Here is a 19,916-nt window from a genome sequence, read left to right as displayed (position 1 = left end):
GTAATTGCCATCCTAGAGGGCATAATAGAGTTTGATACTCACACAAAATATTTACCAACTGTGACAAGTACTGAAATGCAAAGCAGACTTGGAAACACTAATGAAGTAGATTGCTACCTCTTTTAAAGGTAAAACTTCTCTTTACTGAAAACAAGAACTTAAATGTACAGCACTTTTATTATTATGTTCTATGATTTGAAGTTTTTATTAACCTGTCTAGAGTTGTATCTGATTATTTCTAGTTTATTAAAGTTAACCCTTTCTCTGGAGGTAGAGCCTAGAAATCTGCCAAAAAAATAAAAAAAACCCCAAACTAGAGCAGTGTTGAGTCAGACAAGTCTAGAGGTCCCTCAGACAGCAGAGTTGGGACGGGCTTTGGGGGCATGAGCTGAGGGCACAGGCCAAGGCCACGAGTATTTCATAGAGATTGATGGAAGTAGAAACCAAAACTCTTCCCCTGGGGAATGCATCCATCTCTCAGTGGGCTCTCTACCAGAAGGGAACTGATTATGGACTGGCAATCTGTACCCCAAAATCACAGAATACCACCTCCTTAAACACCTTCAGAAGTTTGGTAAGGTAAAAGCAATTTAACCTCCTCTTCTACAAGTCACGTGCTTTGGAGGGACAGCCTCAAGGGTACTGTCTCATTAATTTTGAAACTAAGCAGGAAGCAGAACAAGCTATCCAAAGTCTCCATGGCAAGCTTGCTTTCTCTAAAAAGTTGGTGGTGCGATGGGCACATGCTCAAGTAAAGCGATACGACCATAACAAGGATGATAAAATACTTCCAATTAGTCTTGAGCCATCCTCAAGCACTGTACTCAGTCTAACCTAAACATCACTGTCAAGATAAAAGCCATTTAAGCAAAGCTGAAAATGATGGGAGAAAATTGTGAGGCAGATTATCCAGCAGTACCAGTTTATTCCTACTTTAAGCCACCAGATTAAAAAAGGACTACTCCTTATTCTAGAGAGAAATCTCGAAGATGATGGTCATAATTACTGTAGCAGCAAAAGCAGAGAAAAAGGCAAACATACAAAATGTTATTACTTAAGTAGGGAAATGAAATGTATTAACATCTGTGTTAATAAATACAAGACAGTGAAAAAAAATTATTTTGATACTGGTGGTCATCAGCCTGTAGTACTTTGAGAACACTTCCCAGTAGAGTGGTTCTTAACCTCTCATTTGGGTAAAAGACCCCTTTTAGAATCAAATAAAGCTCTAGACCTTCTCAAACAGCATTTTAGATGTAATATCATAGGGTTCATGGATTTCTAAGAACTATTGTGGCTACCATGAGAGGAGAGAAGCACAAAGTAGGGCTAGATGTATTCTTGCAAAACTTTGATTCTGACTATGACCTCAAGGTACTAAGCAAAGAAGAAAACTGGAAAAACTTTATATGCAGCTGGTATCTGAATGAGAATAGTGAGAAAGCAGAGGTGATGTGTGTATATAAGGAGTGGTGTAACAGGGCAGGCAGAAAGGGTCCTAAAAGTGAGAGAGAAGATTCTGCTTCCTCTAATGTGCTATATTCCTCTTTCCATCTATTTTTCCATCTCTTTCACCTTTGTGCTCCTGTACATTGTACGTATGCAAGTCTCTCAAGATTCATCTTCGTGCAACACTATTAGAACTTGAGATTTCAGTTGACTCTCTTTTCTCTCTAATCTTGACCCACTCTGGCAGATGAAGTTGAGACAGAAGAAGCATTCTGAACATAAGGCATCATCATGAAAGGCACTGAGGAAGTCAAATGTGACTTTGGGTGAGTACCAAGACTCTCTGAGGTTATTCCCTCATCTGTAAAATGGGAGTGATAATCACGGCCTACCCTATTTCACAGACTTTTGTGTAGATCAAATAAAATAGTTTATATGGAAATATAAATATTGAAGGAACTATTATGTAGTTGTGCTGCCCTCAATGTTACTTGAGTAATATAATGGGATATAAGTAATAATTGTACAATGAACATATCCTGAGGGGAAAAAATTTAATTTACCCTCAAAGCAGGGTAGCAAGTAGGAGGGAAACATAATAACTTCCCACTATACCAATGGTATAGCTTCACATTAGAATCATCTGGAGAGCTTTTAAAATAAAAATATCCTAAAGCAATGCTGTATCCTGGATAGGATCCTGAAGCAGAAAAAGGACATTAATGGAAAAACTAATGAAAAACAAATAATGTCTGTAATTTAGTTCATGGTAATGTAACTATCTTAATTTCTTAGTTTTGACAAGTGGACCATAGTTATGCAGGATGTTAACACTGGGGTAAACTAGGTGAAAGGTATACAGGAACTTCTATACTATCTTTATAATTTTTTCATGATTCTAAAATTATTTCCCCCAAAGAGATTAAAGCATAAAACAGTTCAAAAATACATATATATATACCTTTGCCTGGACGTCACCCTAGACAGGTGAATCAGAATCCCTGGGGAGGTGTTTGGGCATCTGTATTTTTTTAAATCTAATGTACCCTCATGGTACATTAGGGCTGAGAGAACCACTGCTGTATACCATGAAAGCCTAAGGGGCTGGGTCCTGTCTTGTTCTGAGATGTACCTAGTACCTAGCACATGCCTATATGGACAGCTTGTGTAATTGCATGAATGAACCTTTATTTGAAAAAAATATTTACTTTTTAGTCCTTTGTGATTACAGAAGGAAAACTGAAAACAAGCAAAAAAATAGCAGGGGAAATTTTCAGGCATCATCCTACCTAGAATAGTTCCTATTCCTGCCCCCAGTTCTTGTGACATTTTTCAGTTAATCTTGACTATCATCACCCAATAAATATTCCTGAAATACTAAAATAGCCATTCCATTGTTCAAAAGTCTTACTTAGGTCCCCAACATCTGACAAGTGATATACTTCTTAGTTAGGTAAGCAAAATTCTCTACATGCTGTCTAATATTACCAGATTCTTAGCATGCAAACCTACTATTTCATATGGACCTACACTATAGTTTGCATGCAGTCCTCTTGAATGTGTCTTGAACTCACACTTCTGTGTGTCACATGCAGTAATGCTGCTATCCTTACCTATACAAGTCCTCTCCATCTTTCAAGGCTTCACTTACGTGTAATTTTTTCAGGTCACTCCAGCAAAAACTGAACATTCCCTCTATTGTATCTACTATTCAAATGGCACTAGCATTTACTCTTTTCTTTTGTGATTACATTCTGTTTTATTCCCCCATGAGACTAGATTAAACCCCGGTGGGCAAGGATAATGTACTATATATGTCTTCTAACCCCCACAGTGTTTAACATGATGCTATCCATACAGTTCAGCATGCAATAATGATTTAATGTACACTGCACAAATACAATATTTAAAAAGTAAAAACAGAAAATCAAAATTCAAATACAAAAGTAAACTACACCCATCACTTCAAAATATCTTTTAAGGAGTCCAGAATAAGATTTGTTAACATTAACTAAAAGATCCAACAAAAGCCTGAATAAATTTTTGATGCTACTGTTACATTAATAATTGAATAAGTTTACAGGAAAACTATATACTCTCCAAAATTTTAAATATTCAGACTTAATCATTTATCTGCTCTTAAGAATTAAGCAAACAAATGTTTGTTCTTAGAGGGAAAAATCAATTATTTAGCCCTTGCCCTTCCCTTGTCTCTTCCCACCATTATCCTCCTCCCCATACACACACACACACACACACGCGCGCGCGCACACACACAATAGCAGGATATTGTCTATATGGTAGAACCTAAAAAAATGTTAGTTCTGTCTTTCAGATATGGTCTATAAATGGAAAAAAGACTACGTTAAAATATTAGTGAACATTGTAGAGATTTCTACAATGTTTTGAGAAAATCACACAAACTATTAAGATGTATATTCCATTGGACTGCAACTTTATGGTTGAGCATTGTTAAAACAAAACATAACTGTAGAGGTCATTTTCTGGAAGAACTTCTTGAGGAATGTTTGGAATTGCTGGTATTTCTGGTTCTTCTGCTTTGGGTTTTTCTTTCTTTTCTGTAAAATCAAATAAAATACAGAAATAGATTGAAAAAGATGGTATTGGGATAATTGACTATCTATTTGGAGGGAGAAAAAACCCTACCTCACACCAGGCACAAAAATTAATTTCAGAGAGATTAAATATTTAAATATCATAAATTGGGCTGGCTGTTTAGCTCAGTTGATTAGAGCATGGTGCTGGATAACACCAAGATCCAGGGTTCAATGCCTGAACTGGCCAGCTGCCAAAAATAAAATAAAATACCAGAAATAATACTGTTTTTATAATCTTAGAATTCTAAGCAGGACACAGAGACCAAAAGCCATTAAGGAAAAGATTGAAGTTTAAATACTAAAAATTAAAATTCTATATGGCAAAAACCACTATGAATAGAATGAAACCACAAACAACAACTGGAAAAAATATTTACAACATATATTTAGGAAAAGGTTTAATAACTATCATTTAAAGAGATTTTTTAATCAATCAAGAAAAGGCACATATCACAAATTTTAAATGGGACAAGGATTCAAATCAAGCATTTCTCAAAAAAATTCAAGTTTATAATAATCATGAAAAGATGCCTAGTATCATAAATCATCAAAAAAGTGCAAATTAAAACAATTAGGTAGTTTTTTTCATTTTTAACCTAGCAGATAGGCAAAGATTTTTAAAATGTCATCACGTGCAGTGCTGGTAAGGATGTGGGGAAAAGGCACTTATGTAAACTTTTGGTTTGTGTTAATTGTTACAACATTCGTGGAGGCTAGGCTGACTGAATATATCTGAACTTTAAATGTGGGTACCCTTCGGCCCAGCAATTCGATTTCTAGGGAAATCGAAGGAAATAGTCAGAAAACTTAAGCTTCCAGTGCCTCAGTTTCCTTATAAATAAAATAGGGATATTGTTTATCTAATAGAGTTTTTAACATTGAATAAAATAATTCACATAAAATATTTAACACAGTGTCTGGCACATAGAAAGTGCCAAATAAATACCAAATAAATAAACTTTATTCCCAATGACATTCATTGAACATTATGTAATAGTAAAACCTGGCAGTAACCTAAGTGTTCATCATTATAAGGATTGGTTGAATACATTATTGCACATACAAATAGCACAATACTATGCAATTGTTACAGAAGATGTGTTGGGAAAATATAGGAAAATGGTCAGGGCCCCTCAGATGTTCGGAATTTTGCTGAGCATTTGCTGTGAATAGGGTGGAGTTAGTGCACCTGTGCGGTGCTACCACCCTGGCTGGCGTCTTCTGCCTTGGGCGTCTGCCCGAGCAGCCATGCTTTCCAACCCACTGCTTCCAAGGACCTGTTTGCCAGTTACCTAGCTCATAGACCTGCATGTAAAGGGTCTGGTGACCCAGCCTGGCATGTGAAGGGTTTGTGATCCAGTCTGTGAATGGGCTTGAGGGGTCTGTGAGCTCCAGACCCAACCCTAGCTCATCAATTGGCCCAGTCAGTGCAAGATTATGGGCAAGTAAAAGAGCCCGACAACTAGCGTGGTCGTGTAGCTTTACAATTGGCGTCATTGGCAGGATTCCAACATTAGCCCTAGTGAGACAAGATGTCATAAAGATGGCTACAACATACATGGTAAATAAATTTAAAAAACAAATTACAGAATAGAATGTACTATACTATCTAGTTTGGTAAAACAAAACAACATTGGGGATTAGAGATAGGAGATGATATTATAGGTGACTTTTACTGTATATTCACTTACATATTGCTTTACATTATTATAATGAACATTTATTACTTTTATAATTAGCAAAAAATAGATATTCCCATTTGTATGGTAAGACAAAACCAGAAACAAGGTGAGCATTAATTAATTGCCCATATTGACCTAGCTGGGTTTAAAATAAAACTGTTAGAATTGGGGCACTGTGTTGATTACAGCTGCTTCTCCAGCAGGGTATTCCCATCAGTGCTACATTTGTCTGCTTTTTACTGTAATTTATTTCTTTAAGGTATTTTTTCGAACCTGTATTACTTGGAACCCAGCTAACACCATGTTTTTGTTGCACTCATCTTTTACAAGAAAGAACACATAAGCTTCCAAAGGGATTTCTTTAGAAAACAGTTCACTAGGGATAACTACGGTGTGATAGACTCAGCCCATTTCTTATACTGTCTACACAGTATTGTACACAAAGACAATCGAGGTTCTCAGTTATGTCCCTGAAGCAAGTCAAATTAAAGAAAGGTCACATTATTTTCAAAATGCTATGCTTAGAACAAAGCTTTTCAGGAACAAATATTGAAATAGAAAGGGTTTTTGGTAAACCTGATAAGTCCTGCAAGAATGAGGTCTCTGGTAACAATCATATTTTACACCTCTGTATCTCCCTTGGTACTTTGTACTATGAATTTATTTGTCTTTATCAGGAAAATTAAATTTTCCAGAAAAACTTCACTCATCAGGCTTTCTCATTAACCTAGACTTAGTTGCCATTTAAAATATTTTGCATATAATTCATCCTATGTTGGGTTCATTTTGCTAGCTATAGCTTCTCAAAATAGGTAGTACATACCAACTGTAAATGCATGCATTTTCAGTTATTTTGTTTTAATTCTTTGGAAATGTGCCAAGACAGATTTTGGTTGCATGAAAAATATTTTTTACTTGAACTAGCCAATGAAACTTATAGTACCATTTGAGATAATTGGGGATAACCTAGGATTGGAAAAAAAAAAAAAAAAAAAAAAAAAAACACCTGAAAATCACTACTCTGAGGGAGATGTACCTACGTTGGTGCTATGGGGATAACTGGGTGTGCCCAACACACAGCCCGTACCTTTAGGAAAAGTACAAACATCCTTTGCATTGTCCTGGTGTGCTTGAGGATCTTGGCCTTGGGGCCCACCTATTTCTTGGCATAGTTTTGGAAAGCATTCTTTAGGCACATCCTTATTTTTGTAAGTCTTAGTAGAGAGATCTTCAGGCCCACGTATTTCTTGGTATATTTCAGTTGAATATTTTTCAGGCCCAGGTGTTTCTTGGTATCTTTCAGATGAATGATTTTCAGGCCCAGGTGTCTGTTGATATGTTTCAGTTGAATATTCTTCAGGCCCAGGTGTTTCTTGGTACGTTTCAGCTGCATATTCTTTAGGAGCAGGTGTTTCTTGCATTGTTTTAAGAGAGGGGCCTTTAGGCGCAGTAATTTCTTCATATGCTTTATGAGAAAAGTGCTCAGATTCAACTGTTCCTTGGTATGTTTTTGTAGAAAGATCTTCAGGCACAGCTATTTCTTGTGTTTTAGGAAAGAAGGTTTCGGTCTCAGCTATTCCTTGATCTGGTTCAGAATTGTATTCCCCGGGTTCAACTGTTTTTTGATATGTATCAAGAGCATAGCCTTTAGGCACATCTGGTTTGGGATATGCTTCAGGAGAGCATCCTTCCAAGTCAGCTATGTCTTCAGATGTTGTAGAAGGAAGGGGTTTGGGTACACCTGTTTCTTGACACATGTTAGAAGCAAGGTCTTCAGGTTCAGCCATATCTTGGCACATTTTAAAAGGGTGATCTTGAAGTACAGCTATTTCTTGGCAGATTTTAGGAGAGAGGTCTTCAGGTTGAGCCATATCTTGGCATGTTTCAGAAGGATGGTTTTCTACCACTTGTTCTTGGAACTCAGAAAAACTTTCCTGATGTATAATGCTTTTTTGACATATTTCAGAAAAATGTTCCTCAAGCATAACTTTTTGCGGGGAGGCTACCAAAGGAAGGCCTTCAGTTACACTCCCAGGTAGCTCATTTTTTTTCTCTGTAGGTGCCAGTGCTTCCTCCATCATTTCCTTTTCTATTTGTGATTGAGGTTCCACCTTCAGTTCTGTATTTCTTTGTCTCTTTCTGCCTCTTTGATTTCCTTTTCCTGTTCTCTGCCATTTGTGTTTTTTCTGTACTCTGCTGAGAGATCAGAATTAGTGTCAGCAACAGGGCTACAGAATCAAACAAATGCTTGTAATAACAGTCCCAAGTCCCCCCACTGCCTTACTGCACAACCTTGAACAAGTCACTTAGTCTCTCTGGGCCTCAATCAAAATACATGGAACTTGTTTGTAAAATGACAGAGCGGTGCTAGATGTTCTCAACTGTTAGAACAGGAAATGTTCCTCCAGGACTTTTTGGCTTTGATGCCTTGATCATCAGTAACTTTCTTGGTGAGTGAAATATGTGTGTGTCTTTGATAGCATATACTTGAAGTTTGGTTATGGAAAATGTATAATGCCTATTATAAATTAATAGATTGGCATTCTGTCTTTTTTTTTTTTTTTTTTTTTTTTTAAAGATGACCGGTAAGGGGATCTTAACCCTTGACTTGGTGTTGTCAGCACCACGCTCAGCCAGTGAGCGAACCGGCCATCCGTATATGGGATCCGAACCCGGGGCCTTGGCGCTATCAGCACCGCACTCTACCGAGTGAGCCACGGGCCGGCCCTAGATTGGCATTCTGGTTTATACACTAGTCTCTTTGAGTTTAGTCTGTGTGAGTTAGCCCCACTATCCCCTGGGTAAATTGATACACCTGAGTTTCTAGATCTTCAGTTCAGGCACAGCTCCTCATTTGTGCAGGGTGCAAGTGGATGAGGTGCTTCACATGCTTGCTTATCTAATACAGTGTCCCGTGTAAAGAATGCTGAGTAGCTACAGTATACCTCAAATGAGGTATACTGTAAGCTGTGTCAAAAACTGCAAAAACATTTCTTGAGGTTAAGAAGCCTGGTGGAAAGACATGAGTGGCCATATTACACCTACTCCTAATTAATAAAGATCTAGAAGATGAAAGGATATGCATGGAAATTGTAGCCAAGGACAAACTGTTAGGCACTGCAAATATAACCAAATACAGATGGCTAATACAGATGGGCTGGGCAGCGGGGAGGTACTACAAATAAACATTTTATCATTTTTCTAAACCTACTGAAATTCTGTTCCATGCTACCTGCTCCATGGAGCGTTCTCTAACAGACTGCAGGACTGAAATGCTCTCCCTGCTTAGCACTCCTATGGGATTTATTCTGAGTATTGTGCTTAAGGCAAGGAATGAAGGCTGTCTCATACTGTAGTTATTTCTTTTAGTAAACTAGACATTCTTTGGAGATGAAACCAGTGTTTTTCATATCTTTATAATGCTCATAATTCCTTGCACATATAAAAATGTATACCCTGTTCTATTTTTGTGTTTGAAAATTTCCACAATAAAACAGTTTTTAAAAAATTACTTCGGTGAAAACAGTTTGAAGTCAATATCAAAAAGGCATATACGTAATAGGACAGTAAAAATAAATTCTAAAAATCATATAGAAAAAGAGAAAATCTAAAGATGATGGTTATGGCACCTCAGCATTTTGCATTCTTACTCCAAGAAACCAAGGTAACAAAATAAATTATAAAGTTCTTATTGTCAAATTTTTTAAAAAATGGTGTATATGAATTCTTCAGGAAACACTTTTTTTCCTACAGTATTTAATACTAAATAATTTATTATTTATTTATTGTTATTATATAATAATTATAAATTATTGTATAGATTTCTATACAAGAATATCTGAGTAGTATAATGGTTCATGGGTTGGCTGATTAGCTTAGTTGGTTAGAGCGCGATGTTATAACACCAAGGTCAAGGGTTCAGATCCCCCTACAGGCCAGCTGCCAAAAAAAATAAAATAATAATAATAATGGTTCATGTCTTCCCTGGGAGTTTTTCAAGATACAAAAATATGTAGCCTAAACTTTAGTCTGTATTCTCTCTCATGATCGTGGGCAAGTTACTTAACCTCTCTGTGCCTTGGTTTCCTTATAGGTAAAATGGGGTAAATAATACCTGCCCAACTTCATGTGGTGGTTGTAAGAATTACATATGAAAATTTATATGAATGAATTATTCAAATATAAATTAGTACTCTAATATTAACATAGGAAACACTTATAGAGCCTCCTATGTGTCAGGCACTATATTAAGTCATTTACTTATTATCTCACATAATTGTCACATCAACCTATGAAGTAGATATTATTATCTTCATTTTGTAGATGACAAAACTGAGGCACAGAAAAGTTGAGTAACTTGCTCAAGGTCAATGGCTAGGAAGTGGGGGAGCCAGGCTTCAAACCTACATAGTCATTCGGACATGAACAACCCGGTTCTTAACCATTACACGCTGCTACTTCTCTCTGAAACTACTAAAGTTTCACTGTGTGTGGTATGTTGTAGTGACAAAAGAGGGTACAGCCCTCAGCAGTATAAATATATGTCACCAGAGAAAGTCCAGCCAGCTGCCAGGAGGCTCACCATGGTGTCATCTACTTCAGTGATGACACCTCAGCTTTTCAGCCCAGCAAGCTTCAAAACCCACACTAAGACTAGCTCCATTTATCAGGTGCAGAGCCCATCAACCAGGGCAAAGAGACTGATATATAAACCTAAAGATCAATTTTTAAATAAACAGAAATACAAGTCACACAGTAGAGAATGCTTGGACTGAGAAATGAATGCACTCTTTCTCTGTAGACAAGTATTTGGGAAGCCAAGTAATGATAGAAAGGTTGTTTAGTGGGTATGGAATTTGGGGAGCTCATTGGATAATCTTCAGCAGAGTCACCTGCTACCATAACCAGGTATAGAAGTTTCTGCTATAAAATAATATATGGGGGCCGGCCCGTGGCTCACTCGGGAGAGTGCGGTGCTGATAACACCAAGGCCCCGGGTTCGGATCCCATATACGGATGGCCGGTTCGCTCACTGGCTGAGCGTGGTGCTGCCAACACCAAGTCAAGGGTTAAGATCCCCTTACCGGTCATCTTTTAAAAAAAAAAATAATAATAATAATATATGCATTCCTGAAAAACCTCGCTTTCTGCAAAATCATGCTCTAAAATGTACCTGTGGTTATTCAGGGGGAAATAGGCTTGGGACAAATGACTCAAAACCTATGCAACCTTTTAACACTGACAAAAATAATAATTGGTATCAGGGGAGATAACTTGGATGGTCCAGACAGGCAGCTTACTATGGCCAGAGGCTGCCTTAGGGGATAGTAAAAATGTGAAAAAGCAAGAGTGTAGTTGCAGGTTTGCAGATGCTGAGACCTGAGCTCTGTGCCAGCAGGTCTGTCATTAAGTTGGGCACATGAGGAAGTGCAAGCTCCCACATGGTGGAAAACTACGCAAGGCTGGTGTTGTGCTTCTCTGGGAAGGGAACACTGGGTGCAGGCTGAAAAGGATCCTGCCTATGCTGCAGCAAAGCTGAGGGCTTTTTCTTTCCTGTTGAAGATTTTAATCCTATTCCCACTATTCTGGCTCCTTTTGACTAGGGAAAATCATGAACCAACACAACTCCCACATTATAATGATATCATTCTCTTATTTACCAATAATATGTGAGCTAATTGGTGTTATAGAAACATCTGTTGTAGCAGAACAGACAGTACGTAGTGCACAGGGATGGGGGGCAGGTGGGAATGGGGGGAGTGGAAAACACCCTTTCTTAAGAAGAGTGTTTTGCTTAAAGCAGTGGTTCTCAACTGGGGTGATTTTTCCCACCTCTCCCTGACCCCAGCCCAGAAGACACTTGACAATGTCTGGAGACATTTTGGTTGTCACAACTGGGGCAGAAGGTGAGGAGGTGCTATTGGCATCTAGAGACCAGAAAATGCTACTAGAAGCCAGTCCCCTGGTGTCACAGTCATATTCTAAATGGATGCAATTAGATACTGTCTAATTTATAATCATGTTCTTATACTACCTCCCTGAGTTGACACACAGGTGACTGACGATTTAGGAACTCCCAATCACTTCTTCACTCATTTGCAGACAATGTTTTGGTTTACTCCATGGGGAGTTAATCACACTCATTCAGTAAGAATTTTACTGACAGAATGCTTGGAGAACAATCTTGGAGGCTTCCTCAGTGATGTTTCCCACTCCCAACAGTAAGATGCTTGTATGTTTGTATTACCAGAGTAGCTAAACACCAGCCTTCTCTACAACATAATTCGGTTGTCCAGTGCTTTAATTAAGAAAGGCCAGGGAGAACATTCTGTTCCCACCACTTTACTAGCTGTGTGACTTTGGGCAAGAGATTTAACCCACTTGAGACTTAGTTGTTTTTTTTAAAAAACAGGGATAACAGATCCTGACTTACAGGATTGTTAGAAAGATAAAACACAGTGTGTAAAAGTGTGCAGCACTACTTGACACATAACATGTACTCAATAAATAATAATTCCCACTCCCTTGTAATGACATCATACCCAAATAGCCATTGTGAAGTTTGCTTTTCTTGTGCTTCAGCTTTTCTTTTCCTGAGTTGTTCTCTGTTTCGCAAACTCCAAGTTCCAATGATTTCTATAGGATCAAAATGAAAGTTACTAGAGAAAGTGAGGAACTATGGCTTTTATCAGCAAAAGAGTCTGATGGCAAAATGGTAGAATGCCTATGGTAGTTTTTTTTCCTGGATTTTTGAGGACCAGGACTATATCTTATTTATCTTTGTGCCTCCAGAGAGCGCCTGGGAGCAGACATTCAGTAAACATTTTTGAATGAAAAATACTACTGAGATATTATTTGTACATAAGTGTGCTACTAACCTATTACTTTCTTCAAAAGAATTTTTATATATTATACAAATAATAAAAAAAAATCAGCCATGTTCTGCCATGTTTAACATGATAACCTGTTTTCATTTTATTCCTCATTTCCATCCAGTCCTTATTGTAAAACTGTAAAATTGCAATCATAGCAAGCCATAATTTTATCTTTTTATTAACCTAAAATTATATCAGAAATATTTTCCATGATATGGTCTTCATAGTTATAATTTTAATGATGTCATGATACTTAATCTAGTTGATGTCTTCTCATTTACCTGATCATTCCACTTGTACCGAGCATTGGCGTTGTTGCCAGTTATTTTTTGCTTTGTATATCAAACTATAATAAGCATATTCATTGCATACAGCTTCATTTTTCTTTTGGATTTTTTCCCTTAGAATGGTGTTTCTTCAGGTTCTTTGGAAATATGAGGGTATTATCAAAAAAGGTGGTGCTGCCATTCGGGTTTGAGAAAAGTTAATGGGTCTTTGATATAGAATTTCTTAGAGCCCATGGGGGTGATACAAATCTGCACTGGGACCTCCAAAAGCTAGAGAATGCCCCTTGGACCACGGCACCTTTTGTTCTTAGGACAAGAGTTCTTGATGAGAAAAAATTATACCTTTATTTTTAGCAACCTCTAATTAAAATTACCATTTCTTTCAGGTATGAATGTAGTAACAAACCATGGTAGTTTTAGCAGTAGGTGACAAAAAAGTGGTCACAGATTTTTTTTCATGTCACATTACAGTTGTTGCAGATATCTTAAAATATCATTTACTGTATATGATTTATTTGATTTGAAACCATATTAGACCCACCACTGTATATCCTATTTAATGCATCTGTAAATGAGCACACATATTACTATATCAGTGTTCTATTGTGATAACTGTATTTTAATATAATTGTGTCCTTTGTAATCCTATATATTTAATTCTATGTTTTTAAAATTTTTATTCTAAGAACCTATAGAAATTTTTATTCTGGGGCCGGCCTGTGGCTCACTCAGGAGAGTGCGGTGCTGATAACACCAAGGCCACAGGTTCGGATCCTATATAGGGATGGCCGGTTCACTCACTGGCTGAGCGTGGTGCTGACAACACCAAGCCAAGGGTTAAGATCCCCTTACCGGTCATCTTTTAAAAAAAAAAGAAAGAAAGAAAGAAATTTTTATTCTGTAGTTTCATCAGAATGCCAGAGATCCATGGAACAAAAAAGTTTCAAAACATTGCTTTAGAGTATCTCAAGGCCTAGGGTTCCACAAAACATTCAGAGAAATGCTGCTTTAGGAGAGATCCAAGGAATGAGATAAGTGAGTCAAAAGAATAAGTACTATTATAGTTCTTGCTACCTATTGTTAAATCTCCTTGCAATAGTTATACCACCAAATGTATGCTAACATAATATGTGTAGGTATACTTGTTTAACCACAGCCATCCAGTATTGTGTATTTTCATAATCTTTCATTTAAGTATATTTCTTGTTAATAATTTATTATTATCTTGTGTTTCTCTGGCTTATTAGAATCTTAGTGCTAAAAGACACCTCAGGAAGATATATAGCCCCAATTCTTCCCACCTAAGGTTATATGAATGTACTCAATTTTGCCTTGTTGGAGTTTTTTTTGGCAGACCCATAAAGAGGAAAAAAATCATAGCCCCAAATTTCCCCAACACCCACCACCTCTTAATGGTCTCTTTCATTACCTGGAGCATGGTTCTCTTCTCGATGAGGATCAGGTGTCTTATGGTCCTTTCCCAAATCCATCTTGCTGCAGTACCTTCCTGCTATTTGGTCTGACTTCCAAAAGCAGCCTAAAAGCTTTTTTAAAATATCAAAAACAACTAACACTAAAACACACACACACATACACAAGTTCGCTTGTCACTTGAGTTCCCGCCTAAAAGTTTTATCTGGTTGGACCACAGCTGCAGGCTAATTCTCCCTTCTTTATCACTCTGCACAGGTATGAGCAGGGGAAATGGCCGGTGCTGTGTCCTCATCCTCTAGCATACGTTGCTATTTATACAGGGAACTCCTCTGGCCACAGCCTGGTATGGCACAGCCACCAGTACAGCAGTCATTTTGTTCTATCTGCCAGGAAGTGTCTGGATCCGATGTTCCTTTTTACAAATGGAGGTGGCCTGTGCAGGAAGAACATTGGGTATAGGCTCCAGTCAGCTCAGTGGCCCAGGACAAGTCACCTCCCTTTTCTGTGACTCTTTCCTCATTTGTAAAATGGAAAAGTAATTCCTGCTTCCTACAGTTCTTGTGAAAGTGAGGATAATGAATGCAAAAATTAGGAAGTGTGTTATACACATGTGAAATTAATCTTACATTATTTTCCTGTATGTGGCTTTTTCCCACCTTAATCAGTTACAAAAGAATGTAGTCTTGCTGTGTATGCTGTTAGATTTAGATAAGTAGACATAAAGAACTAAATCAGATATGCAAAATCTTGGGTAAAAAAAAAAAGAACCAAATTAGGAATTCAAATTTGTACCTTTTTTTGCTTGCCTAATCATTCACAAATGCCTCAAAATAACTAGTGAAATCCACTGTCAACATCCAGGGGAAGTTCAAAAAAGCATTTCTCAATGAAAATATCACCACATTATGTCCCCAAAGTTAAGTTGAAATCAAAAGAACCATCCTATCTCCAATCAGTCACTCCATTTATGAAGTCAAGGAGGCACTGAGGACCAAGTTCAACTAAGGAGAGAACACTGTGCACCTCCTGATACAGGCAGCCAGCTTGGGAGACTCAGGGTTAACAATGTGTTCTGGAGTTGGATTGAAGAGTTTGAATTCCAGTGTTGCCATTCACTAATTCAGTGACCTTAGGCAAGTTCGATAGCCTTGGAGCCAATTTACCTCTCTGTAACATGAGGACAATATTGGTATCCACCTCATGGGGTTATACTGGAGTGATTAAATCAGATGATCCATATAAGGCATTTTATGTGTTCCTGGCTTATTGAATACATGGTGCCTATCATATTGAACTTGCTTAATGTTAACTGCTTTTGTTAATAATTAAAATATAGTAACCAGATTTTCGTAAACCGAGGCATAGTTTAAATGCACTAAAGAAACTCAGAAAATCTGAAGGGAACCCTTTATAAAGACTTTTATGTAATATGAATAGGTGCCCCCCACTTCCATAGAGTCTTAAGGCATTAGAACGGGAAGAGCCAGAAACCATTTAGTCCCTCCCCCTATTTTATATATGGAGAAACTGAGAACCAAGGAGGGGAAGGATTTACCTGCCCAATATTTTCTTACTTATTGCCAGCAGTACCTCTTACTGATTATAAGATGGATCATCTTTTTTTCATGCTTGATCTTGCCTTGGTATGAAAATGTATGTGTGGTGTGAAGGTATGAGAGGAACAAGTTTTCAAACACACTGAAAAGTATTGAGAATGATATAACAAACACCCAAGCACCTGCCACTAAAATTTAACTTGGTTTTTAATTACCAGATCCTAATTTTTATCTTCACATATCTCAGTTCCCCAGTCTTTCTCTTAAATAAATTTCTGCATCAAAAAATTCAGATAACCTCAGGGAACCTCTATTCAAAGGAATCTTGTAGGGAACAGGCATTCTTTGTCATTTATCTCTTGAAAATTTTGAATTTTCAGATATGGGGTTTAAAGAAGTCAAGTTAAAGTAACTTTGAAAATTATAAAATAGTAGTGTTTTATAAGTTAAACTAGCATTTTAAATATTGGTCCCTTTGAGATATTTTCATTCTTACTAGTTGTGTCTTACATTATGACAATTCAATAAAATAACATTATAGAATCCCTCTGGGACACCTTCAGAGAACGCAGAGGTATTTCTTAAATAGGATTATTCTTACTCTGAGTTTACAAGACCCAGTTTAACAGTTCAGCAGACTTTACTGAATGCCCACTCTGTACCGCATACTGAGCAAGCCGTTAGGGTACAGAAATGGATAATGAATTCCCTGAGCTCTGTGTACTGCAGGCATAGAGTTAAACTCTTTGCACCTTTTTATTGAAAGGAAATAATATTTAGATTCTTTACGCCCTATTATAACCTCCCAAACTTGGTTACACCCCTGCCCCATGTTCCCTGTATCTAGAAGCAGAGTGTGGAGGAACTATAAGAGGGTGGGGTCTCAAGTTAACAGTAAATCGAGGATAATATTGGGTGGAGGGGGGCAGTGGACACACTTTGGAGCAAACTAGATTGGAAGTCAGGCAAGGTGTCTCCGGTGTGATAAGCAGGCTAGAAGGGGAATTTGGGACATAAATAGCCACACAGTAAGTTTACAAGCCATAGTTCATAGTCCCTTCTCTTTGTGGAAAACTTCAGAGTTATTACCAGAATATTAGATGTTAAACATTAAAGGCTAGATATTTTTAACAAATGCTGCCTTGTTGTAGAGTTATTTGCATGTATACTTAAACCCTCTCTGTAGGCTACAAACCCTTAGAGAGCAGTTACCACTTGATTCACCTTTCTGTCTCCACAGTATGATCTAGAAGGAGGCTTGGCCCACAGGAGTCCCCACAAATGCCCACACTCCCTGTATGCAAGGCCAGCTTCATAGACATGCAGTCTAGGAAAGTACTTTATACACTCAGAGGGGGCTGGTGTGGCTGTGACTTAATAATAGTAATACCATTATCTGTCCCAGAGCTTCTCCTGTCATTCATTCCTTGTGTCCTATGGCTGGATATGTAGTAGTTTAAAGGCAAGGTTCCTGCCCTTATGGAGACTACATGTTAATGGAGAGAGATAAACAATAAGCAAATAAACATATAATGTATCAGGTGGTGATATGTGCTTTGGAGAAAACTGAGCTGGGAATGATAGGATGAAGAGTGAGGGAAGGTTGATGGTGGCTGCTATTTTACATAGTGTGGTCAGGGAATGCTTGACTGAGAGGGTGACAGGTGAGAGGAACTGGAAAAGGTGAGGGGCCATGCCATGCTGATATCTGGGAGGACATTCCAGGCATAGGGGCACCAGCAAATGGAACATGAAGGGGGATTGGAAAGGGATAGGTTCAGAGAAGTAGCTTTTTGCTCCTTGTAGGAATTTCTACTCTGAGTGAGGTGGATAGTTATGGGATGGTTTTGAACAAAGGAGTGATATGATCAGATTTAGATGTTTCAAGGATTATTCTGGCCACTCTGTAGGACAGGGGAGCAAATGGAAGCAGGGAGAGAAATCAGAAGGATATTGCAATGATCCAGATGAGAGATGATCAAGGCTGGAATGTGACGATAGCGGGAAGAAGTGGTCAGATTCTGAATCAATTTACAAATTGGATATGGGGTGAGAGATCAAAGACAAGGGTTTTGGTCTGAGCAACTAGAAGGATGGAGTTACCATTCAAAAATGATAAAGACTGAAAGGAGCAGGCATAGAAGAGATGATCAGGAGTTTAGTTTTGGGTGTGCCAACAAATTAAGGAGAAAAGAGCAAAGAAGCAGCCAGTGAAGCAAAGGAAAACCAGAAAAGAATAGTGTCCTGGAAGCCAAATGGAAAAAATGTTTCAAGGAAGAGGGACTCATCAGCCGTGTCTAGTTTTGCCAATAGGTGAAGTAGAGGAAGGATTGAGAGTTGTTCTAACAATGTATTTCCTAACAATTCAATTATAGACTATCGAGTCCAGGAAGGTTAAGTGACTTGGCCAAGGTCATACAGCTACATAATTTGCTGGGGCCCAGTGCAAAATGAAAACTTAGGGCTCCTCCTCCAAAATTTAAGAATTTCAAGACAGCTACAGCAGAAAATTAAACCCAGCACATGGCCCTACTTTGACAAGTGTTTCACTGGACTGGTGCTCAGTGTATTGAGTTATATAACTAAGGTCACAAAACTAGACTGATAGTTTTAGCTGGAACCTGCGGGGCCTTCAGCCTCCAAATCTGGCTCTCCTCCCACTAAAACAAACTAGGTTTTGAGGGAGAGAGTTGCTTTCCTGCCTCCTGACCATCTGGAGCAGGTAAGTATTGAGGCCTTGTCCATGCATTTCAAAGGCCTGATTGAACTGGGCAGATGTGGGATAGAAGGAAACACATTGCTAAGAACTTCTGCCCTCGGGCTCTTTATGATGGGGATGAAAAGGTAGCACAGGAAAAATAATTCAGCCCATGTACTGGATACTGTTTAGTAAAAACATGACCTGATAAAAATGACCCAAATCTAATGTCATTTTTAGGCTAGATTGATAGAATTAAAGAGCCCCCAAAACCAGGGAGATGAGAGTCCTGGTATACTTTGGTTTGTCATACCATAGCTAGAGTGTCACACTGTGAAGACCATGTGATTGTATTTGAAAGCATGTGCTGAAAAGAGCAAGGGTATAGAGCTCTACCATTTCCTGGCTGGGCAATTTGGGAAAAATCACTTAATTCTTTCTGATCCTCAGTTTCTTCCCTTGTAAAAACAGAAAACTATGGGCCAGCCCATGCATGGCTCACTTGGACAGTGTGGTGCTGACAACACCAAGTCAAGGGTTAAGATCCCCTTACCGGTCATCTTTAAAAACAAAACAAAACAGAGAAAAGTAATAACTCACAAGGATCCTATGAGGATAAAAGAGATCATGAGAGCTTTTTATAAAATGAAAATCCTGTGCAGATATAAGTCCCATAAACTTGGGCAGTGTTAATAGTGTTATTAGAGTGTTCTAATAATACACCTGAGCATTTTCTTAAAATACACTTGAGCGGAAAGGCCAAGGAAGGGATGACATCGTACACTAGTTTTTCTTAGCATTCCTTCCTTACTGAAATACTTTTCAAAGCTTTTGAATACTTTTCAAAGAATGGATCAAGCTTTGTTCTCTAAGTAGGGAAGCAGAATTTCTTGTTTCCCACTCTCACAGTCTGTTGATGCATGATAAATGAGTTTTGTCTGCTAAAACAGACGCTGCTGTACACATACAGATAACGTGTTCTATAACTTTAGAATGGCTGTAGCCTATCTAATTTGTTCCAAAGTCCCTCCTCTGGTCTCCTTCAAACAATATTGCCTTCTATTAACGTCTAGACAAATAAACATCTCTGAATAAACTGTGCTGAGTGGTTATTTATCTGGGAAAGAACAATTCTGCTCCTGCCTTGAGGCACCGTCATATCTCTGTCCTTTCATTCCTGAACCTCTTGAACTAATAATGTATTCTCAGTACTTCCTTCCCCCCCCCATGCTACTTCATTCCTTTGTACTGGCAATCTATTTTTTTCTTCCACATGTTATTCTCTCATAAGTCATCAGTGATTTCCTAATGGCCAAC

General features: G+C 38.1%; 1 protein-coding gene and 1 pseudogene across 1 annotated transcript; one reads left to right on the top strand and one right to left on the bottom strand.

Annotated features, from left to right (window-relative positions):
- Window positions 1–430: 430 nt before the first annotated feature.
- Window positions 431–993, top strand: LOC134366239 (probable RNA-binding protein 18; annotated as a pseudogene).
- Window positions 994–3,921: 2,928 nt separating this feature from the next.
- On the bottom strand, window positions 3,922–14,401 carry HEMGN (hemogen). The gene is made up of 4 exons (XM_063081486.1): window positions 14,341–14,401; window positions 12,292–12,385; window positions 6,837–7,942; window positions 3,922–4,028 (listed from the first exon to the last, which is right to left on the bottom strand). Exons 1-4 carry the CDS (start codon window positions 14,399–14,401, stop codon window positions 3,922–3,924), a joined length of 1,368 nt encoding a protein of 455 aa, XP_062937556.1.
- Window positions 14,402–19,916: the final 5,515 nt, after the last annotated feature.

The sequence above is a fragment of the Cynocephalus volans genome, chromosome 17 (assembly GCF_027409185.1).
Source record: "Cynocephalus volans isolate mCynVol1 chromosome 17, mCynVol1.pri, whole genome shotgun sequence".
NCBI lineage: Eukaryota > Metazoa > Chordata > Mammalia > Dermoptera > Cynocephalidae > Cynocephalus > Cynocephalus volans.
Note: the sequence above shows the minus strand (reverse complement) of the source record. Positions and strands in the feature narration are given on the sequence as shown.

What these genes read in the sequence shown, in the direction of transcription:
- HEMGN (XM_063081486.1), bottom strand. Translation starts at nt 14,401, where the DNA reads ATGGATTTGGGAAAGGACCATAAGACACCTGATCCTCATCGAGAAGAG. An exon ending in ACTTCACAATGGCTATTTGG is followed by an intron (nt 7,943 to 12,291) that starts GTATGATGTCAT and finishes ATCTCTCAGCAG; the next exon opens with AGTACAGAAAAAACACAAAT. An exon ending in TGTTTGTACTTTTCCTAAAG is followed by an intron (nt 4,029 to 6,836) that starts GTACGGGCTGTG and finishes TTGATTTTACAG; the next exon opens with AAAAGAAAGAAAAACCCAAA.